We start from the raw sequence: 25,023 nt of genomic DNA, 5'->3' as shown, positions 1-25,023 counted from the left end.
TGTGAGAATAATGAAATGCTTATTTAAACTTCTGCAGGTGTAAACTATAGTCTGAGTCACTTACCAAACTCAGGAATTCTACATTTCTCCCAATATAGTGCATCTCCCATTCCTCTGGCTCATTATTAGAACATAGAAACCTACAGTACATTACAGGCCCTTCATCCCAACCATGTAACCTACTCTAGAAACTGCCTTGAACATCCCTAGAGCACAGCCCTCTATTTTTCTAAGCTCCATGTACTATCTAAGAGGCTCTTAGAAGATCCTATTGTATCCACTTCCACCGGCAGTGCATTCCACGCACCCACCACTCTGTGAAATCTTACTCCTGACATTTCCTCTGTACCTACTTCCAAGCACATTAAAACTGTGCCCTCTCGTGTTAGCCACTTCACACTTATCTGGGTTGAAGTCAATCTGCCACTTCACAGCCCAGGTTGGCATCCTATCAATGTCCCGCTGTAACCTCTGATAACCCTCCAGATTGTCCACAACACCCCCAATTTTTGTGTCATCAGCAAACTTACTAACCCACCCTTCTACTTCTTCATCCAGGTCATTGATAAAAAAGAAATCACAAAGAGGAGGGGTCCCAGAACAGATCCCTACAGAATACCACTGGTGACCGACCTCCATACAGAATACGAACCATCTACAACCACCCTTTGTCTTCTGTGGGAAAGCCAATTCTGGATCCACAAAGCAAGGTCTCCTTACTTTCTGAAGGAACCTTATCAAATGCCTTACTGAAATCCATATACACTACATCCACTGCTCTACCTTCAAAGTGTTTTGTTACATCCTCAACGATTTCAATCAAGCTCGTAAGGCACGACCTGCCCTTGACAAAGACACGCTGACTATCCCTAATCAGATTATGTTTCTCCAAATTCTCATAAATCCTGCCTCTCAGGATCTTCAACAACTTGCCCACCACTGAAGTCAGACTCACTGGTCTATAATTTCCTGGGTTATCTCTACTCCCTTTCTGGAACAAAGGAACAACATTTTCAACCTTCCAATCCTCTGGTACTTCTCCTGTCCCTATTGATGACGCAAAGATCACCACAAGAGGCTCAGCAATCTCCTCCCTCATTTCCCACAGTAGCCTGGGGTATAATTCATCCCGTCCCGGTGACTTATCCAACTTAATGCTTTTCAAAAGCTCGAGCACATCCTCTTTCTTAACGTCTATATGCTCAAGCATCTCAGTCCGCTGTAAGTCATCACCACAATTGCCAAGGTCTTTTTCCCTGGTGAATCCATTAAGTACCTCCACTACCTCCTCTGACTCCATGCACATGTTTCCACTATGGCACCTGATTGGTCCTATTCTCACACGGCTCATCCTCTTGCTCTCCACATACTCGTAGAATGTCTTGGGTCTTCCTTAATCCTGCTCACTAAGGCCTTCTCATGGCCCCTTCTGGCTCTCCTAATTCCATTCTTAAGCTCCTTCCTAGCAACCTTGTAATTTTCTAGAGCTCCAACAGTACCTAGCTTCATAAACCTTTCGTAAGCTTTTCTTCTTAACTAGATTTTCTACATCCTTTGTACACCATGGTTCTTTAACTCTTCCATCCTTTCCCTGCCTCAATGGAACATACCTATGCAGAACTCCACGCAAATATTCCCTGAACATTTGCCACATTTTTGCTGTGCATTTCCCTGAGAACATCAGCGCCCAATTTATGCTCCCAAGTTCCTGCCTAATAGCATCATATTTCCCCCTACCCCAATTAAATGCTTTCCCCAATTGTCCCTGTTACTACTGGGGGGGGGGGTCGATAAAAAGCACCCAGTAGTTATTGCCCCTTTCCTGTTTCTGACTTCCACCCACACTGACTCAGTGGACTATCCTCCCATGACTTCCTTCTTTCCTGCAGCTGTGACACTAGCCCTAACTAGCAATGCTACACTCCCACCTCTTCTGCCTCCCTCTCTGTTCTTTTTGAAACACCTAAAGCCCAGCACACTCAGCAGCCATTCCTGCCCTGGAGACATCCAAGTCTCTAATGGCCACAACATCACAGTTTCATGTATTGATCCACACTCCAAGTTCATCCGCCTTGTTTATGATAATCCTTGCATTATAGTTACATTCTCAGATATTGAGGCCACAGGATTCCCTCCCACACAATCACTCCACATCTCTCTTTCCATAAGACTTCCATTAAAATCTATTTCAATATTTCAAAGATATTTTAACATCTAGAGGGGGAGGGAACATCGACTCAGACCTTGAGAGGCCTGCATTTGGGCATTTTCATGCCTTACAAGGCACATCAAACATCTATTTTATAATCTATATATTTTAACATCTATTTTAGCCTAACCCTTCCTAAGATCATAAGATATAGGTGCAGAAATACGGCATTTGGCCCATCAAGTATCCTCCACTATTCCATCATGGGTGATTTATTCTTCCATTCTCCTGTCAGCTGGGCCCAATCTAATGGCTTGGCCTCCACAGCCACCTGTGGCAATGAATTCCACAGATTCACCACCCTCTGGCTAAAGAAATTCCTCTTCATAACCATATAACAATTACAGCACAGAAACAGGCCATCTTGGCCCTTCTAGTCCGTGCCGAACTCTTACTCTCACCTAGTCCCACCGACCTGCACTCAGCCCATAACCCTCCATTCCTTTCCTGTCCACATATCTATCCAATTTGACTTCAAATGACAACATCGAACCTGCCTCAACCAGTTCTGCTGGAAGCTCGTTCCACACAGCTACCACTCTCTGAGTAAAGAAGTTCCCCCTCATGTTACCCCTAAACTTTTGCCCTTTAACTCTCAACTCATGTCCTCTTGTTTGAATCTCCCCCACTCTCAATGGAAAAAGCCTATCCACGTCAACTCTATCTATCCCCCTCATAATTTTAAATACTTCTATCAAGTCCCCCCTCAACGTCCTACATTCCAAAGAATAAAGACCCAACTTGTTCAACCTTTCTCTGTAACTTAGGTGATGAAACCCAGGTAACATTCTCGTAAATCTTCTCTGTACTCGCTATTTTGTTGACACCTTTCCCATAATTCGGTGACCAAAACCGTACACAGGGATACTCCAAATTTGGCCTCACCAATGCCTTGTACAATTTCAACATTACATCCCAACTCCTATACTCAATGCTCCGATTTATAAAGGCCAGCATACGAAAAGCTTTCTTCACCACCCTATCCACATGGGATTCCACCTTCAGGGAACTATGCACCATTATTCCTAGATCCCTCTGTTCTACTGCATTCTTCAATGCCCTACCATTTACCATGTATGTCCTTTCATCTAAAAGGTACATCATTCTATCCTAAGGCTGTGCCCTGTGGTCCTAGACTTCCCTACTATAGGAAACATCCACTCCATGTCCACTCTATCCAGGCCTTTCAATACTTGACAGGTTTCAATCAGGTCCCCCCTCATTCTTCTAAACACCAGCAAGTACAGGCCCAGAACCAAACACGCCTCATATGTTAACCTTTTTATTTCAAGGATCATTCTTGTGAACCTCCTCTAGATCAGGGTCTCCAAACTTTTTTACGCCATGGACCAATATCATTAAGCAGTGGATCCGTGGAGCACCATTTGGGAACCCCTGCTAGACTCTCTCCAATGCCAGCACATCAATATGGGTCCCAAAACTGCTCACGATACTACCTTAAAAAAAATCACCGTATGAGATCCTAAATTAAAAGCAGCTTGGTAAAAGCATATTTGTATTGGTGAAGAGCTTATAAAAAAATTAATGACAGATTTCTAGAATGTTGTTGCCATCAAAATGTATTTTCCCACAGGAATGTTGCTTTTTAAACATTAACTACAGAAAAAGAAAATAATTTTCAAGAATATTTTATATTGTGAACTGTCAACATATACAAGACTTTAAAAAACTAAAATACCAAGGGATTAATATTTACAGTAATTTTCTATTCATGGTTTGGTTCGATATGTAAAATGTATTCTTATAAATGTTATTGCTGATAAACCATTAAGAGCACTCGTCTGAAGCAGTTCCACTGTAAACAGCTGTAGTTGCAACTTCCTGACTAGTCTGGTGAATCAAAATACACTTTTGTTTTAGATTAGCACATTCAAAATTGAAGGTCATATTGCAGCTCCTGGAGATTACAAAACTCGTATACTCCCCTCGGCCAGTCTCCAGAATGTCCAAGGCCAGACAAGCAGTTTAAATAGGAAAAGTGACTTTGGTTCAGAAAAAAAGACTGACTAACCTTTAATGATTACATTATCTAGAAGGCAACTTACTAACTTCTATACATTTTTAAAAACACAATTGTTCCATCTTGTGAGAATGTTTAACTTTGTTTACATATCAGGTTATTAATCTGTCAGGTGACATTCCAGTTGGAATATTTTACACATAAAATATAAACGCCCTTGCAAAAGTCAAACCTCAAAGACTGACTCATCAAGAGAGCAAACTAGCTGATCATTATTACATTGCTATGAAATAGCAAGCTGTGTGCAAACTGGCTGTTATATTAAGTGTAATTTTTTAAAAAATTCAAGTTAGTGGAATAAGACTGACCTAACCAGAGTAGCAGTCGTTAGAATAGTGGTCTAGATATTGTTCAAATTTTGAATCCTACTCTAGCTGGGGATTCAAATTCAACTAGTTAAATACATCAGGAATAAAAGGCCTGCCGTATCAGCAATGAGATCATTAGATAACAACTCGAGCACACTCGTGTTCTTCCTTCGAGGAAAAATCTACTGGACGCATGCAACTCCATCGTCTGAAATAGTCATTTAGCTCAGAAGGGGAGGGGGCAATTAGTAATTAAATAGTGCCTAGACACTAACATACATACCCTGTGAAGAAAAAACTAAAACCTTTTGTTTGAAAGCTTAGGACTAATATTTTATAGCAGTATTGTATAAACACACGTTCACAGAACAACTGATTTCTGACGAGAAAAGTACCCGCTAAACTTTAAAGAGACTTTAACGATCCGAATTGATTTTTTTACTTCTACTTCCCTTTCCCCTCCTTGGAGAAAAGCGCATTACTGGTCCGAATTTCTTTAAAAAATAATAATTATGATGAAACAAGAACTTGACCACCAGCACCCAGTTCCCAAAGTGAAAGTATTGAGGAGTTACCCAATGGCTCCCAAACACTGAGAGCAGGCGAGATCAGTGGCCCACCTTCCACTCTTCTCCCGCTCAGCAAGCATACAACCGCTTTCGCTTCCAGACCCCGATGGAAGAATAAGGCAGGGCCGCTTCGGTTGTCTAAAACCAGCGCTCCAACTGCACTTCCAGCGGCGCTCAAGTTCCGACCACAGGAAAGAAACTACGTAAGTGTAAGAGGCCGTCTCCTTCCGGGTAACAAGACGAGCCGAAGCCTCGCCCCCTCGCACGTCACAACGTCCGATCGCATGTACGTCCGCGGTCCCGATCGGAGAACGTGACGTCACGACGTCCGATCGCATGTACGTCCGCGGTCCCGATCGGAGAACGTGACGTCACGACGTCCGAACGTATATACGTCTGTAGTCCATATCGGAGAATGGCAAGTCACAACGTCCGATCGCATATACGTCCGTAGTCCATATCGGAGAACGGCACGTCACAATGTCCGATCGCATATACGTCTGTAGTCCATATCGGAGAACGGCACGTCACAACGTCCGATCGCATATACATCGTTATTTATATCGGAGAACGGAATGTCACAACGTCCGATCGCATGTACGTCCGTAGTCCATATCGGAGAACGGCACGTCACAACGTCAGATCGCATATACATCATTATTCATATCGGAGAACGGAATGTCACAACGTCCGATCGCATATACATCATTATTCATATCGGAGAACGGAATGTCACAACGTCTGATCGCATGTACGTCCGTTATTCATATCGGAAAACGGCACGTCACAACGTCCGGTCACATGTACGTCTGTTATTCATATCGGAGAACGTGACGTCACAACGTCCAATCGCATATACGTCCGTTATTCATATCGGAAAACGGCACGTCACAATGTCCGATCGCATATACATCCGTTATTCATATCGGAAAACAGCACGTCACAACGTCCGATCGCATATACATCGTTATTCATATCGGAGAACGGAATGTCACAACGTCTGATCGCATGTACGTCCGTAGTCCGGATTGGAGAACGGCACGTCACAACGTCCGGTCACATGTACGTCTGTTATTCATATCGGAAAACGGCACGTCACAATGTCCAATTGCATATACATCCGTAGTCCATATCGGAGAACGGCATGTCACAACGTCTGATTGCATATATGTCTGTAGTCCAGATCGGAGAACGTGACGTAGCGGACATAACAAATTTTGTGTATCACGCGTCTCTTGACTGTAGTAGCGTTATCTCTCTGTTTAATTTTCTTTCGAAAATATTACCGTAAAGTGCATCGTGGCTTCCAAACGCAGCAAAACCACTCCTAGTGATAGCAGCAGCAAGAGGCAAAGGAAAAATATTGATTTGGAAGTGAAACATAAGATTATTAAACAATATGAAGGTGGGAAACCAGTGAATGGTATTGCTCGGGATTCAGGCATGTCACACTTGACAATCATGACAATCCTGAAAAACAAAGGAAAAATTCCCGAAGCTGTTAAAGGATCGGCTTCAGTGAAAACTACAAGGCTCATGAAAATGCGAGAGAGACCTATATCAGATATGGAAAAATTGCTAATGACATGGATTGAGTACCAAACACAAAAGAGAACCCCTCTCGGCATGTTGACGATCACTGCTAAGGCATGGGGCTTGTTCGAAATGCTTAAAGAGAAAGCAGGATCAGACTACAATATCAAGTTTAGTGCTAGCTCTGGGTGGTTCAAGCGCTTCAAGCAACGTTTTTTGCTGCATAATGTGAAAGTTAGTGGTGAGCCTGCAAGTGCTGATGCGAAGGCAGCGGAAGAATTTGTTGAAACCCTAGATAAGCTAATTGTAGAGGGAGCTTATTTGCCCCAGCAAAATTTTTAATATGGTCGAAACCTCCTTATTCTGGAAGCAAATGCCTGAAAGGACCTTCATCTGTAAGGAGGCCAAGTCAATGCCAGGCTTTAAGGTGTTTAAGGACAGAGTGACAGTGTTGTTAGGAGGCAATGTTGCTGCATACAAGTTAAAGCCATTTGTTATCTGGCATAGTGAAAACCCCAGAGCTTTCAAGAACATCAATAAACACACACTACCTGTGTACTATAGGAGCAATTAAAAAGTCCTGGATGACACAAATGCTGTTTCAGGATGCCCTTCTAAACTGCTATGGCAGTGAAATGGAGAAAAACTGCTTAGAAGAAGGCATACCTTTCAAGATTTTGCTAATTGTCGATAATGCTCCAGGACACCCCCCTTTCATTGGTGACTTCCACCCCAACATCAAAATTCTGTTCCTCCCACCAAACACCACCTCTTTAATACAGCCAATGGACCAAGGGGTTATTTCTGCATTTAAGGCCTACTACCTGAGGAGGACTTTTACTCAGGCTATTGCTGCAGCAGATGGCACTGGCAAGACACTGAAGCAGTTTTGGAAAGAATACAACATCTACCACTGCATAAAGAACCTTGTTTGAGCCTGGGATGAAGTAATCAAAGAATGCATGAATGGCATATGGAAGAAAATATTGAAGCGGTATGTGCATGACTTTAAGGGATTTGAAAAGGATGAGGAGATTGCAAAGATTGGTAAAGCTGTTGTCGACATGGCAAACAACAACCTGAACTTGGACATAGATGATGAAGACATTGAGGAACTCCTAGAGGTGGTTCCTGAGGAACTAACAAATGAAAAGTTGCTGGAGCTAGAGCAAGAGCGAATACCTGAAGAAGAGGCAAGGGAAAAGGAAGCTGCAGAAGGGGGAGAAGAACAGGTTCACTGTTAAGGGGTTAGCCAAAATTCTTTGCAGGCCTTAACAGCTTGCTGAAGAGATGGACCCAGACACTGAACGTTTTTCACTGATAGAGAGGAATGCTCATGCAGTGTTTGCTGCATATAGAGAAATCTTTGAAGAAAAGAAAAAGCAAACTAGGCAAACAACACTGGACATATTCCTGAAGAAGCCAACACCTCCTGAAGAAGTGGAACACTGAGGAAGTTGAAAACAGTGATGTGGATGATCCTGATCCTCTTTGATAAATTGTGTGTGATATAGGCTAAGGAAGTGTTTACTGTACATAAAAGTTTAAAAAGTGAAAAAAATTTAAAAGTTTAAAATGAAATTAAAAATTATAGTGTATGTATGTATTATAGTGTACAGTATACAGCTTTAGTGTAAATTCTTGGCTATTTAGTCAATACAGGTACACTGCAGTACTCCATATTATTCTCCGTAACTTCCGCCACCTCCAACGGGATCCCGCCACTAAGCACATCTTTCCCTCCCCCCCCACTTTCCGCAGGGATCGCTCCCTACGCGACTCCCTTGTCCATTCATCCCCCCCCATCCCTCCCCACCGATCTCCCTCCCGACACTTATCCTTGTAAGCGGAACAAGTGCTACACATGCCCTTACACTTCCTCCCTCACCACCATTCAGGGCCCCAGACAGTCCTTCCAGGTGAGGTGACACTCCACCTGTGTGTCAGCTGGGGTGATGGTGATATACTGCGTCCGGTGCTCCCGATGTGGCCTTCTATACATTGGCGAGACCCGACGCAGGCTGGGAGATCATTTCGCTGAACACCTATGCTCTGTCTGCCAGAGAAAGCAGGATCTCCCAGTGGCTACACATTTTAATTCCACGTCCCATTCCCATTCTGACATGTCTATCCACGGCCTCCTCTACTGTAAAGATGAAGCTACACTCAGGTTGGAGGAACAACACCGTATATTCCATCTGGATAGCCTCCAACCTGATGGCATGAGCATTGGCTTCTCAAACTTCCGCTAATGCCCCACCTCCCCCTCGTGCCCCATCGGTTATTTATTTATATACACACATTCTTTTTTTTTCTCTCCCTCCTTTCTCTCCCTCTCTCCCTCTGACTATACTCCTTGCCCATCCTCTGGGCTTATTCCCCCCCTCCCCCTTTTCTTTCTCCCTGGGCCTCCTGTCCCATGATCCTCTCATATCCCTTTTGCCAAACACCTGTCCAGCTCTTGGCTCCATCCCTCTCCCTCCTGTCTTCTCCTATCATTTTGGATCTCCCCTCCCCTCCCATTTTCAAATATCTTACTAGCTCTTCCCTCAGTTAGTCCTGACGAAGGGTCTCGGCCCGAAATGTCGACTGTACCTCTTCCTAGAGATGCTGCCTGGCCTGCTGTGTTCACCAGCAATTTTTATGTGTGTTGTTTGAAATTCCAGCATTTGCAGATTTCCTCATGATCCATATACTGTAGGTTTGCTAAGTAGAGGGGGTAATTGATAAGTTCGTGGCCTGAGGTAGAAGGAGTCAATTTTAGAAAACCTAGCACATTTATTTTTCAACATAGTCCCCTCCTACATGTACACAATTAGTCCAGCGGTCGTGGAGCATACGGATCCTGTTTTTGTAGAAGTGGTCCACAGCAGGGGTGATTCATAAGTTCGTGGCCTAAGGTAGAAGGAGATGAGTTATTAACTTCAAACTTTCTGCATTATCACTCAGAGTTGAACTGCATGTGCATGTAACGAGGGCGTCTTGGACCTCCAAGTGGTCCATAGCAAGGGCGATTGATAAGTTTGTGGCCTAAGGTGGGAGATGAGTTATACCGTTCTCGTTACATGCACGTGCAGTTCAACTTTTTGAGTGATAATGCAGAAAGTTTGAAGTTAACTCATCTCCTTCTAGCTTAGGCCACTTTCTGGAGGTCCAAGATGCCGACTTCTACAAAGAAGGGATCCCTATGCTCCATGACCGCTGGACTAAGTATGTAAATGTAGGGAATAAATGTGTTAGGTTTCCTAAAATTGACTCCTTCTACCTTAGGCCACGAACTTATCAATCACCCCTCGTATGTAATGTGGTGTTCGCACAATGTCCGATTTCGCAGAACGTATCCTGGACGTTAAGCGACATATACCTGTACATCATTTCAACAGGCTTCAGGAACACGTGACCTCTGTCCCCTTTCTCCTTGCTCACTCCATTTTGTCTCTCCTCCCCTCTGTCTTCAACCCTTGCTGATGTTTTATTTGTTTGGAGCTAAGATAATTTTTTTAAGATTAGATGTGGGAATAAAATCAAAGGCCATCTAACTTTTCAGTAATTTTATGCCTTTTTTACTGTAACTACTGCTGCAAAACAATAAGTGTCACGTCAACTAAGTCAGTGATAATAAATCTTGATTCCGGAACAAAATATATACCCATCTTAAGGGACTATTTTCCTCAGATTATTATGTACATGCAAACAAAAAGCAGGAAAATTCGTTGCAGAATTCAAGATTTGCAACTAAGTATTCAAGAGGAACAAAGGAAAACTGGAAACTCCCATTTTCCAGCTGTTTGGCATCTTCACTTATTCACAAAGAGAGAAAGCAATATGAATCTAGGGATTTACAGATAGTTACAGATGCAACCAGAAACCTATTAATTGGTGATGGTGGTGGGGTATCTTCTTTTACTTATCTGAGATACTTATTTATGTGTGCAGCAAAATAAAAAGCAGCTGCCCTGTCATTAAAGCAACACACAAGATGCTGGAGGAACTCGGCAGGCCAGGTAGCATCTATGGAAAAGAGTAAACAGTCAACGTTTCAGGCTGAGACCCTTCGTCTTTTTTTTCCCAGTACTGATGAAGGGCTTTGTGTGTTGTAGGTGATATTTAACCAATTGTGTAGAGTTTTTCAAGGAAGTTACCAGGAACATTGATGAAGGCAAGGCAGTGGATGTTGTCTACATGGATTTTAGCAAGGCATTTGACAAGTCCTGCATGGGAGGTTGATCCAGAAGGTTCAGTCACTCAACATTCAAGATGAGGTAGTAAATTGGATTAGACATTAGCTTTGTGGGAGAAGCCAGAGAGTGGGAGTGGATGATTGCCTCTCTGACTAGAGGCCTGTGACCAGTGGAGTGCCGCAGAGATCGGTGCTGAGTCTGTTGTTGTTCGTTATCTATATCAATGAGCTGGATGATAATGTGGTAAACTTGATCAGCAGATTTGCCAATGACACCAAGATTGGGGTTGTAGTGGACAGTGAGGAAGGCTATCAAAGCTTATGGCAGGATCTGGACCTTTTTCCCAGGGCTGAAATGGTTGCCACAAGAGGACACAGGTTTAAGGTGCTGTGGAGTAGGTACAGAGGAGATGTCAGGGGTAAGTTTTTTATGCAGAGAGTGGTGAGTGCATGGAATGGGCTGCCGGCAACGGTGGTGGAGGCGGATACGATAGGGTCTTTTAAGAGACTTTTGGATAGGTACATGGAACTTAGGAAAATAGAGGGCTATGGGTAAGCCTAGTAATTTCTAAGGTAGGGGTATGTTCAGCACAACTTTGTGGGCTGAAGGGCCTGTATTGTGCTGTAGGTTTTCTATGTTTCTATGTAACTGTAAAAATGGACAGAAAAATGGCAGGTGGAACTTAGTGTGAGGTTTTGCACTTTGGTAGGATCAACTAGGGTAGGACTTACTCAATGAACGGTAGGGCACTGAGGAGTGTGGTGGAACAAAGTGATCTGGGAATACAGGACCACAGTTCATTGAAAGGGGAGGCACAAGTAGATAGGGCTGTAAAGAAAGCTTTTGGCATATTGCCCTTCATAAAGCAAATATTGAATACAGGAGATGGGATGTTTGTTGAAGTTGTATAATACATTGGTGAGGCCTAATTTGGGGTACTGTGTGCAGTTTTGATCACCTACCTCCAGGAAAAATGTAAATAAGATTGAAAGAGTACAGAAAAAAATTTACAAGGATGCTGGGTCTGGAGGACCTGAGTTATAAGGAAAGATTGTATAGGTTGGGACTTTATTCCTTGGAACGTAGAGTATTGTGGGGAGATTTGCTAGGGGTATACAAAATTATGAGGGGTATTGATAGGTTAATTCAACCAGGTTTTTTCCACTGAGGTTGTGTAGGACTCAAGTAGAGGTCATAAGTTAAGAGTGAAAGGTGAAAAGTTTAAGGGGAGCGTGAGAGAAAATCTCTTCACTCAGTGGGTTGTGAAAGTGTGGAACGAGCTGCCAACACAGGTGGTGCATGTGAGCTCAATTTCAACGGTTAAGATAAGTTTGGATAGATACATGGATGGTGGGAGTACTACATGGAGGCCTATGGTCCTGTTGCAGGTCGATGTGAGTGGACCGGTTAAATAGTTTGGTATGGACTAGATGAGCAGAAAGGGCTGTTTTCTTTGCTGTGCTTTTCTATGACTCTATGAATACACTGATGTCAAACACAAATTGCTTCCACTAAATTTTGTGGAGTCTGAGATGGTTGAAAGATCCAATATTGTAGCCTCAGATTTTGCTATAGGTTGGGGAGATGGAGCTTTAGGAATGGGTAGGTCACTGAAGGAAGATGAATGTGGCTGAGAGGATCAGTAGCCCTTGTATAACTTCTGCCCTTTGTGCATCACCTCCACATATACATGAACATTCAAAGAGCTTAATACCTTCAACCAGCTGAGGAGGACAGTGAAACATTTTACAGGCCAGCTAAATTTGGGATACACCTCTCAGTACTAAGGTCAAAAGGTTTTGCAAAGTAAAAAAAAAATCAATCTACAGTCAGAAGTTAGTCTGAAGTCTCTTCCCAATTCCAACTATTGGAGATTTTTATTATATGCAAATAATATATCAGAAGATGGTTTATAGGTGCAGATGCAATCGGAAGCTAATCATTTTGGAAGGACCTTCCCTCACTTTATATGAAAGCAAGTGGTAAAGAAAATAATTTGGGATTAAAGGTAGGATGAGTGGAATCCAGTTATTTTTGAATAGCAGCCCACTGGACTATCCAAAATTTTACTAATTAGAATATATGAAGCCGTAGAGAGTAGTGGACTCTGCACATTACATTATGGGTACATCCGTCTCTACCGTTGGACATATCACCAAGAGACACTGTCTCAGAAAGCAACATCCATCATCAAAGATCCTTGCCATCTGGCACCTACTGTTGAGCATGAAGTACAGGAGCCTGAAGACCCACAATACCAGCTATTTCTCTCCAATCGTTCAGTTGTGAACCTACTGCAAAACCCATTCACCACTACAGTTTAGAAATACTACGACTACTTGGATCACTTTGCACTAAAATGGACTTTGTTCCTTTTTATTCTAATTGTATTTTTCTTGTAAAAATTATGTATAATTTATTTGATCTATGTTTTTATTCTTGTGAACACTGCTTATGTGATGCTATGTGGCTGTGATACTGCTGCAAGAAAGCTTACCTGTGCAGACATATACTTGTGCATATGACAACTTGACTTTGACCCGACTTTAACGAATTGCAAGCAATGATAAACAGAAGGGAGATGCACTAAGAGAGTGCAACACCAGTGGAAAGCTTATGGATTTGGAATCACTTCCCCGACCCCTGCTGATTTTTACTACATGCACATGGATGATTTAGGATCAAGGATGTGCAGATGTTCATCTTGAGTCAAGTTGGAGTCACCTTCTCCAGCGATATGAGATTCTTATTACACACAAGCAAAGAAAACAGATGATGCTTTGGATTAAAGATCTGCAGATGCAATCAGAAGCCAATCAACTTGGAATCTTCTTCCTCCACTTTTTGACCCTTTTATTGCATGCAAATAAGGACATGTTGAAGGTATGCTTAAAGATGTGCAAATGTAATCAGAAATCAGTCAGTTTGGAGCTCCCTTCTCAAATTAACTTCAACAGGCATTCACATCCCTCACCTTCCAATCAGTCACCGCGCATTAGCAGTTTCTGCCTTCACATCGTTGAATTGATGTGTTACTTTGATCTCTGAGTTATGTCAGGAGCAATGGTATTCTGGAATGTGGTGTGGATGTTTGAAAACAGAAATAAATCCCAAAAATGCTAGACAAGCTCAGCAAGTCACCTAACTCGGTGTGGAAGTAAAGATTAACTCACAGATTGCAGTAGTAATAAGGCAGACAAATTACATTGCCTCAATAAAGATTAACGTGCGGGCTTACGTAATAATAAAGCAGACAGATTATGTTGTCTTTATTGAAAGAGATTTCCAGTAAATTATTCAGGAGATATTACTGAATTTATGTACAGAATTAAGTGAAATCTGAAGTAATGAATAGTTAATTTTTGGGTATGTTGACAGCTCCAGTCATTGGACCCACTACTGCTCAGTTACACAGCTAGTAAAGTTGATGCCTCACAACTCCAGAGATCCTGGTATAATCCTGACCTTTGGTTTTATCTTAGTGTTTTCCAGGTGACTCCGTGGAGAATTTCACAACCAAAATTATTGATAATAAACCTGATGCTGATTGTGATTCCTATTAGTACTCCAACAGTGAATGGGTTAGTAGATTGTTGCTAGCTTCTATAAATTATCCCTAGTGTTTATTATAGGTGTTTAGGTGAATGGTAAAACATCAAGGGGTGGAACATTCGTGGAAATGTTGGGTGGATAACGTCGGATAGGAACAGTGCAAAAATGGGTACTTGATGATTGATGAAGTCTGGACTGAAGGGTCAATTTCAAAGATTCAAAGTACATTTATTATCAAAGTATGTATTCAGTGTACAACCCTAAGATTCATCTTCCCGCCAACAGCCGCAAAACAAAGACAACCATAGAACCCATTTAAAGAAAAAAACCCAAAACACAAAAAAACAACAAATTGCTCAAACACCAAAAAAAAGTGAAAAACACTAAACCCACAAAGTCATAAAAAGACTCCAGGGATATTCAGTTTAGCTCAGTTCAGTTTATCTAGTGCTGTGTCATGCATTAACCTCAGGTTGCAGAAGCCACTTTTCCCTGATCAAAATCACACAAAATAGCAACAAAGAAAAGAGCGACCAGAAACCGGAAACACATCATAACATGAACTGCAGATTGGTGCTGTATCCTGCTATGATGCACATTTTTTAAACTTTAATTTATCCATATCTATTCAGCCATGGATTACCTTTCTTATGGAACCTTTATTAATGACATTGAGAAATGTGAAAAATTAATATCAATATCTAGCATTGCTTTTCATAAATTTTCATAGGGTAATTTTGCACTCTAGTTCAGCCAACTTGCCATTCATACATACTGTACATAATTGCAATTATTTAAACTTAAGACCCTATTTTCAGGTGGAATGTTCGCACTGATAGACTGAATGATGCATTGCAAACCTTGATATTAATGAATGGGTCCAGATCAGACCCAATCTCATGACTAGTGTCAAGCAAGGCTGCACCACCATCTCAAATATTTACTCATTCTCTCTTGATGCAGAGCTACACATTAAGTCCAAACAGAGTGCAGCTAATTGAAAGAACAAAAGGGAATCTATTTAATGTATGTGGCTCCCGGTCCAGAACTGAGGTCATCTAAACTTCCTTCATGCAGTGTTGTAGCACATATTTGTGCGCATTCTGTGGACAAGCTCAAAGTCATCATTGGCACCGACACTGAAGGTTGCAAGAGAATTGGCTTTCAAATGAACACCCACAAAATAAAGTGCCTCTGTCAACCGGCCCTCTGACAGTAAAGATTTTCAAAATTTTGACATTTTTCTATATCTCGGAGCCCCCCCTCCTCCGCCTCCAATAACTGGAAAAAACTTTGATAAACTTCAATCTTGCTTTCAGTGTACAGCACTGCCTTGACTGACTGAGAAAAAAAGTGCCTGATCATCAAGATCTTGTATCTAGCACAATGCTCATGGTTGTCCAGGCAGCAACAATCCCTCTCCTACTGAATCCAGCATTATTAGAACCTGGCACCACAGAAAAACTGGAGATATGTCACCAATGTCTCTGTAACATCCTCCATATGGATTGGCAGGATAACGAACCAACATCAGCGTCTCTCCCACCCAACAAACAAGTAGATAGATTTTTGAAAGATCAGGGAATTGAGGGCTATACGGAAGTGGTACTGAAGAGGAGTTGAAGCCTGTGGCAGATTAGCCATGATCGTAGTGAATGGACTTGAGATGCTAAGTAGTCTTGCTCCTATAGTTCTCTATACCTGTTGGTCAAAGACAAAGCCTGAGGTTCCAATATCATTAAATACTGGTTCACAGTACAGGTTGTCCCCAGGAAATAAATGGGTTCAGTCCTTACAGGTGTCCATTTATTGATTCTGTAAGTGTAATTATGCATAAAGCATGGCAACGCCCCAGTTTGGGAATGTGCAAAAATTTGGCATGACATCTAAAACTTTGACAAACTTCTATAGATGTGTGGTGTTGAGTATATTGACTGGCTGCATCACAGCTTGGTATGGAAGCACTATTGTCCTTCAGTAGAAAATCAACCCAGTCCATCACAGGTACAGCTTTCCCCACCATTGAGCACATTTACACGTAATGTTGTTGCAAGAAAGCAGCATCTATCATCCCCCACCATCCAGGTCATGCTGTCTTCTTGTTGCTGCTATCAGGAAGAAGGTAGAGAAGCTACAGGACTCACACCACCAGTTTTAGGAACAGTTATTACCCCTCATCCATCAGGCTCTTGAACCAAAGGGGGAACTTCACTCGACTTCTCTTGCCCCATTATTGAAATATCCCCACAGCTATGGACTCACTGTGAAGGACTGTTCATCTCATGTTCGCGATAGCTATTGCTTATTTACTTATTATTATTTCTTTCTTTTTGTATTTGCACAGTTTGTTTTCTTTTGCAAACTGGTTTAACACCTAAGTTGGTGTGGTCTTGCATTGATTCTATTACAGTTATCATTCTATTATGGATTTATTGAGTATGCTGCAAGAAAATCAATCTCGGTGTTGTAAATGGTGACGTCTGTGTACTTTGATAATAAATTTACTTTGAACTTTTGAACTTTAAACCAGAAAATACACAAGAATTACTCTAGATGGTAACTACTTTCACAACAGTGTAATGAATGACATCAAAAACACATTAGACTGATAAAAATGTACAATCATTAAAAGTGGAGAGAGAGAAAAAAAACTAGTTCTGCTATCTGTAGGAACAAACTTATGTATTTACATCAGACTTTTGAATTTGTTAATGTTATAGAAGTTCGACCTTTTGTCCATAGGTTGGGCATTTGTAACATGGGAAAGGTCTGTATCATCTTTCTGTCCATGAATTCTGCCCAACTCTTGGCTACTATTTTTTTCAAACAATCCAGGTGCACAATTCCTTCCCTCATATCTCTTTATATCATCAACTCAAATTCCACCTTAAAAGTCTCAAAGCTTAAGTTGCTCAAGTTATAGAGGCTTACAGCAGATATGGTTACTTTGGAAATCTCTGATAAAAGAATATTGTAGATAATGGTAGGATAATATAAAATCACACAGTGGATAACTGTAAAAAGCCTTAACATCTTATAATGGGTGGCATGGTAGTGTAGTGGCTAGCACAACGCTTTAAAGTACCAGCGACCCGGGTTCAATTCCTGCCACGGCCTGTAAGGAGTCTGTACATTCTCCCTGTGGCTGCGTGGGTGCTCTGGTTTCCTCCCTCATTTCAAAGACATACCAGTTAGTAGGTTAATTGGTCATTGTAAATTGTCCCGTGGTTAGGCTAGGGTTAAACTGGGGGATTGCTAGGCAGTGTGGCTCGAAGGACCAGAAGGGCCTACTGCACTCTGTATGTCAATTTTAAAAAAATATTATTATTTCTTAACCACCTTCAGCCATCTTACAAGGACTAAATAGATCTGACTTCCTGAAGGCATCCCATGGGAGACTGACTAGTTTTACACAACAATCTGTAATCCTGGATATGTGCAATCCCTTCATGATGTAAAGACGGGTGGCTATTTTTGGCATTGCAATAAAACTCAGTTACTCCTGGCACCTGTTCAAGCACAAACTGTTTGCTAGCTCTATATATCAGGAGAGATTGGCTGATACAGCACACTTGTGCTTATTATTCTATGAACAGTTGTATCAGATAGGCATTTACAATCGTACTTCAATGTTAATCCATCCTCAGGCAAGTGTTACACGAGTGTTTTATATAAAGGCAATTGCCAACAAATTCAGAGAATCTGGAGTCATAAATGATCTAATTTTGTAGTTTTTATTTTTGATTATAGATAACATAATAACGTTTGTAGCTGCTTTCATACTTCTGTAGCTTACAGCCGTGGATGAGCTCCTGATTCATGCACCAAAACAAGAAACACACACCAATATCTGGCATCCCTTGATATTCCATTTAATGAGTGCAGGTAGGCAGCCAGCATGGCGGTAGAATAGAAAGTTACTTCAGAGAAAGGTGGTCAATGCAATAAAAATGACATCAAATGCAATAGAATGCCCCAAAAAATATTTCAAGCACATTAAAAATCTTGCAATTTGCACAAATCAATGTAAAACAGCAAATTTTCAGCTGCATATATGTGTTATGGGCTTGTAACAGTACTGTTTCATCATCAAAATGCTGCTTCCGACTAAATTAAACAGAGTTACTACAAGATATAATCAACTGCATACTGACTAAAGAAGATTGCATTAGAAAGATTGCTGTACACAAGATACATATATCTTCTACGTAATACTGCTGGAAAGTCTTGAGTAAAAGCCTGGCCAGAATAGTCTTCTCACACACAAGTAATGCATAGTGCCATATGGATCATTCTCAGTTAAAAAGCCATTTCATTGATTATAAATATGCATAACATATCAAAACTTAAATTTGTTGATAGAAGTCCTTTGAAGACCTGTAAATAATTTGGAATTAATACTACATTGTCTGACTGATGTATTTTTATGTTGTACTTTATGTGGCACAATAATAGAGAATGACCAATTTGACAAAATTATATTAAAGCATTATTACACTAATTTAATCTTGCCTTACAGCTTAAAATGCAACAATTAATATATTTAGAAAATCAATTTCTAAAGCATTGGCAGTTTATCCAGTTAAGAAGAAAAACAATTGGAATCATTTTTGTGATAACCAAAGGCTTAGTTCTGGAATTTGTAAAGCAAACAACATATAAAAATGAACATTTTCACCTTTTAATAATATCTACTAATACAAGATGGTGTGGAGTTTTGGTAATTATTTACATAAACTATCTGTTTTTGCATAAGAGGCATATACTGTTAAAGAGAAGCACATCTTGTGGAATTTCCGTATTTTCAAATAAGTGAGAAATTCTGTGGGATTTCCTCTCTTCATCTGCTGTATTCCAAGGAGCGAATGTAGAAATTCGGTAAAATCACAGAGTAATTGAGAATATTTTGGATTATTTTGCAAATGAATACAGAATGTTTCCCCTTATGTCAAACACAAGCTTCTTCTAAAGCTTTCAAGACCTCAATTATATCTGTGAGTATTTTCAGCCTGAGGTTTTAATGGCTTTGATGTGCTTTGTGACATTTATAGAAATGCATCTTGCTGTTCACCAGCTGATTTTCCGAATGTGAAAAATATACTCTTCAGACTGCTGGCGTTTTAGGACATCAGATATGTTACCAAGTTGTAATCTTTGAACTTTTAACATTTTAAGGCAAATATTTGAGGTGAGTTTCCACCAGTGCAATGAATATGCATTGGCACATTCACTGAATACACAAGGAACACCTACATTGTAGCCCAAGAGTGCATGTAGCATTGATTCCTGCTATTCCAGCCATTTCATCAGTGTTAATAAGAAGGTCAACATGTAAGAGGGAAATACTCTCTCATTTCTCCTTCTCTGACTCATACAAACATTGTATCTGTAAACGATAGAGTGTAAGGTGTATATGGTATTATTTATGTCTAACTGAAACATTCTAACAGAATAACCTAACTAAAATACATGACATATCACAAGCCTTCATAACAAATTTCTAACATATTGTCCAGATCAAGGAACGATGACTTATTTAATGATCAATTTGAACACAATAAGAACAATAAATATTCATGGCAGACAAAATATGCAAAAATAGTTAAATTTCAATGATGCACAAGGTGGAACAGATTTTTGAGTTGTGAGATTATTTGTATTTATTGATGTAGATTGGAAATATTCCTAAATCTACGGGGCATTAAACTAGGGATCTGACCTATAGTTGGACTTCATGTTTTTATTAGACCATCAGTTTTAACAATTGTTATACTTCCTGTGAGTTGAGTTAATTTAAATCTACTTGTATTAAATTGTCTTAAAATTTAAGGCATTTTAAGAAGTCAAAAAAAAATCAAAGTCAAGGCTTAGCTGTCTCATACACAAAGTAATTTCTCTTGAATTGAGATTAATGATGAAAAGAAGCCTGATAAAACGTTCCAGCAACATAATATCAATCTAACCACTTACCAAATATTGTCAACTGAAGTGAGAAAATTGTATTCATGCTGGTCAGTCAGCATCCAAAAGTCACATACTGTTGATGAAGTTTATAATATGTTATGAATTAAGATCATAATCAGTTTGAAATATGATTTGGGTTTAAATTACAACATGTTTGATAGTCAAATGTGTCAAGCCCTAATCTTCAAAGAATCTGTGCTTTTAAAAGCAGAATGTTGAAAGAAAAAAATCGAGAGTTTGACCAACTCTTCCAAAGGGAAATATTTTTGTCATGTGGTTGTTAATATAGTTAATGAAGTAATTCATTGATTTTTGAAAATTTTACTTACAGTATAATGTGGTATGCATTGTCAATTTATTAAACTTTTTTTTGCTGTAACAAATAGTGTGTCAGTTCATAGAAATACACGACACTAGAATGCCCACACTGTACTGTAGTTGTTTAACCTTTCTGATTTATAAAGTTTCCCTTTAACCATTTACAGGAATATGTTCCTTTTGTAAATTGATGAATAACTTCACATTTTAGTCAGATGAATGAGTTACTTACATACGTATTCCAAAAGCTCGAGAAATACTTTCACCTCTAATGTTGGATTGCACTTATGAATTGGGCACAATAGGTGGCTAAGAGAAGCAACTTAACTGGTACAGGAACCATGCCAATAAAATATTTTTGATTGATGTCTGAATGAGCCAGTCCTGGACATTTGGAAGAAGAGGAGAAATCGAAATGAAGCTTTCAGAATTTTCTATTCCAAAATAAGTTTGAAATAGTTAGGGGTAGATCAACTTTTTCAGGTAGGTACAATAACTATAATGATGGAAAAACAATATTAGAAAAGCAAAATACTGTAAAATACTGCTGGAATCTTTTTAGTAATGTTGATCGGTAAATTGGAGGTTCACTCGATGTTACTAAGTGAGAAAAAAGACAAATTAATGTTAATACCATATCAGTAATATGATATTTGCCTTTAATGTAAAAATAAAGCCAGACTGCTATTTAATAACTGACTCTAACCTATTAGCATACTTATCAGTCTGTAGTTCAGAAGACAGGAGAAAAGAATATTGGCATGTGCGATACTGCAGAATACGATACACACGAGAGGACTTAGCATCACAATCCCTGGGCCATGCTAGTTATATAAATAGATATTGAACTGTACAACATACCCCTGATAGGACACAGGTTTTGCTTTCAGAACTGACAAGGAATGCTGAACCTGAGAGAATAGGGAAGACCTGGTATCTTCAAAGGCCTATTTTCCTCTTTCGTGTTTGGGTTAATCTGCGATATTTTCAACAATCTTTGTTTTTTATTCCAGACGTCCATTTTTACTATTATCTATTTTATCAACTTGTAGTTAAGTTATGATTAAAATAGTATAAATTACATTTAACAATATTTGCTTGTACAACTATTGATCTAGTCTGCATTCACACCAATTGATCTGTTCAGTCAAAGCCTTCGGGCCAATTTGACCCAGTAAACATCACCACTGAAAGGAGTTGTATTAGTTTTGCAGCAAAGCCCTTTCCTCCTTCTTTGTTTTAATCACCTAAATTAATGAGTTCCATTTACCTCCAGGGCAAAATCTTTATTATTAAAAATATTTGAGTGGATATTACATCCAATAAATAGACTGTAAGATGGTTGGATACTAAAACTGCAGTCATCTTATATTTAAGTATTATACTTTTGTAGATCTATATTGAGTACTACAGCATAAAATACTATAAATATATACGCATCTTCACTCATGATTTGAAAATCTGCCATATTCATTCTACTAGAGCAGGGGTTCCTAACCTGGGGTCCACGAACCCCTCAGTTAATGGTAAGAGTCCATGGCATAAAAAAAGGTTAGAAACCCCTCTACTAGAGGAAGATGCAGAACACTTTTTACAGATTTTTTTTGCAAAATACGCCATTGCTATTGATTCAGAGTACTGCTCTAGTGAACCTTGCCAGTATTCTTTCCATAACTTCCAGCGAGGGAGACAGTCCATGGAAGGAACGCCGAGAGCCTTGCTATAAATTTTGCCCATTTTCCTTTTCAGGACTTTGATCTTGAACAGAACTGGAATTGTGTCTTCCTTTGGTGCTCTCGTGATTGTTATGGCTATGGTTGCTTGCATTTCCTAGTCGGCTTGAGGCTACAACAGCCTTGACAGCTGCCTGCAAAAACATGAAAGAATAGATACAGATTCAGTTTAACATTTCACCTGAAAGGCAACACCTTCAGCAGCATTATATTTTTCAGTTTTGCATGGGGGGGGGTTGGGGTTTAATGTTCCTTTGATATTTGCACAATTTGTTTGCTTTTTGATTGGGAGGGGGTCGGGATTGATGCTCTTGTTGCATTCTGCATGATTTGTTTTCTGTGTATGGGGGGTGTTGATGTTCTTGTCTATTGCATGATTTGTTTTTATTTGCGTGAGGGAAGGGGATTTGGGGCTTGGGGGTTTGATGTCCTTGTTGCTGCTTGCGCAATTTTTTTTTGTTTTTTTTGCACGGGTTGAGGTTTGATGTTCCTGATGCCACTTGCGCAATTTGTTTGGTTTTTGTTTGCTTGAAGAGGGGCAGATTTGTGGTTTGATGTTCTTGTTGCCCTTTGAGCAATTTGTTTTTTTTTGCACATAGGGAAGGGGTTGATGTTTTTCTTTGAACGACTTCTATGGTTTTCTTTGTTTTGTGGCTGCCTGGAGAAGATGGATCTCAGTGTTGTATCCTGTCTACATATTTTGATAATAAGTGTATCTTGAGCCTATGGAGTAGGATTTGACTGCCCGATCTTCTGGTTCAGAGGAGAGGGTGCTCCCATCTGAGCCATCTTTGACACTTCATGGTGCAATTCACTCCCACCAAAAGCAGTAGATAATAAATTAGTAATTCAAATCTGAGATGGATGTTTGCCAAAGGATTTAAATCAGATCAAATCGTTGCTGGCAAATGTATTTAGGATACAGAAATTTGTAATGGAATCAGTTCTGGGACTGATGGGATTCACTTGTGGGTTGATATGCTAATATAATAGAAACTGAATAGTGCCCTAGAAGTGTATTGAACTCCAGGCATACAGCAGGCAAGTGGAAGTTCTGACCAAGAGCCTGCTCCTGCAAAATTTATTATCCAAAAAAGTCGTGATTGATTTGCTACCATGCTTCAGATCTCCAGCCATTGGGTAATGATGACTGAACTTTTTGGTCTTCAGAATATTTCAGCTCAAAACCAACTCTCTCTGCTTATTTTAATTTTATTTAGAGATACGGCCAGGAACAGGCCCTTCTGGGCCAATGAGCTGTGCTCCTCAGCAACCCACCTACTTAACACTAGCCTAGTCACAGGACAATTTACAATGAATAATTCACCCATGAACCAGTCTTTGGACTGTGGGAGGAAGCCAGAGCACCCGGAGGAAACCCATGCAGTCCTGGGGAGAATGTACAAACTTCTTACACACGGCGCCAGAATTGAGCTCGGAACTCTGACGCCCCCAAGCTGTCACAATGTCGTGCTATCTGCTGTGCCACGCTGGTGCCCTGGGGCTTCCTCTATCTCACCTTCAGTTGTGAGGCAAAAGGTAGATTCAATGCAGTACCATGGATCGTGAGTGAATGTTCCTCAAATGGCACGAAGAATAGCCACAGATGTTGAAGCACAATGTTAGCACTTCAAACAAGAACAGTAATGGAATGCTACAAATAATTCCAATGATGAGAGACTATGAGACAGTCTGTGTGTGTGTGTGTGTGTGTTTGTGTGTGTGTTTATCTACAGAAATAGGTAAGTAGAATTTTTTTTAAAGCAGAAATTAAAAGTTCCTTTAAAATCCCGGGATGGATGTGTTCACCTAAACTTTACTCAAAGTGTAATTGACCGCCAAATTTCTTGTGTATTTACTCACCTTAAGCTTGCGCCTTGCATTAAATTCTTGCATTTTCTTCTGTGCATTGTCCATGTGAGCAATATTGGCTGCCTTTCCAGTCACCCAGGGGTGTTGGAGGGCCTGTTGAACAGTCAGGCGCTTCTGTGGATCTTGAACTATCAGTTTTCTTACCTGTGTGTAAAGATCGAGGAGCTCAGATTCCACAACGTACTTGATCATAACCCTTTATAACAAGCTGAGCAATAAAGACGTTCATTATATTGTTTACCTGATCACTCATTGAACATACACTCAGAGGCCACTTTATTAGGGACACCCGCTCATTCATGTAACTATCTAATCAGCCAATCATGTGGCAGCAATTCAATGCATTATAGCATGTAGACATGGTCAAGAGGTTCAGTTGTTGTTTAGACTAAACACCAGAATGGGGAAGAAATGTGATTTAAGTGACTTTGACCATGGTGCCAGATGGGGTGGTTTGAGTATCTCAGAAACCGCTGATCTCTTGGGATTTTCATGCACATCAGCCTCTTGCGTTCACAGAGAATGGTGCAAGAAACGAAACTGTTCCCTGGGCGAAAGTGCCTCCTTAATGAGAGCGGTCCAAGGAGAATGGCCAGATTGGTTCGCGTGACAATAACTCAAATAACTATGCATTATGAGAATGGTGTGCAGAAGAGCATCTCTGAATGTACAACACGTCAAACCTTCAAGTGGATGGGCTACAGCAGCAGAAGACCACAAGCACACACTCAGTAGCCACTTTA

At 40.4% G+C, this 25,023-nt stretch overlaps 2 protein-coding genes across 6 annotated transcripts in view; both read right to left on the bottom strand.

Moving 5' to 3' along the window:
* The window catches only part of LOC134337418 (PWWP domain-containing DNA repair factor 3A-like), a 74,227-nt gene extending 68,916 nt beyond the window's left edge, over window positions 1-5,311 (bottom strand). For 3 of the 5 annotated variants that reach the window (XM_063032396.1, XM_063032398.1, XM_063032399.1), the window contains exon 1: window positions 5,134-5,272. The gene's annotated coding sequence lies outside the window, so the exon portion shown is untranslated. Of the gene's footprint in view, window positions 1-5,133 lie in introns of all 5 variants that reach the window. The other 2 variants (XM_063032397.1, XM_063032403.1) reach the window with 2 other exon arrangements.
* A 12,797-nt stretch (window positions 5,312-18,108) lies between these two features.
* The window catches only part of LOC134337380 (calcium/calmodulin-dependent protein kinase type IV-like), a 146,814-nt gene continuing 139,899 nt past the window's right edge, over window positions 18,109-25,023 (bottom strand). The window contains exons 10-11 of the mRNA XM_063032344.1: window positions 24,272-24,424; window positions 18,109-22,542 (exon numbers count right to left, since the gene is read on the bottom strand). Of these exons, the coding sequence (XP_062888414.1) occupies window positions 22,396-22,542; window positions 24,272-24,424 (300 nt within the window). The 3' untranslated portion in view covers window positions 18,109-22,395. The remainder of the gene's footprint in view (window positions 22,543-24,271; window positions 24,425-25,023) is intronic.

This window comes from Mobula hypostoma, chromosome 24 (assembly GCF_963921235.1).
Source record: "Mobula hypostoma chromosome 24, sMobHyp1.1, whole genome shotgun sequence".
Classification (NCBI taxonomy): domain Eukaryota; kingdom Metazoa; phylum Chordata; class Chondrichthyes; order Myliobatiformes; family Myliobatidae; genus Mobula; species Mobula hypostoma.
The sequence above is the reverse complement of the archived record's forward strand: the minus strand, read 5'-3'. Positions and strand labels throughout refer to the sequence as shown.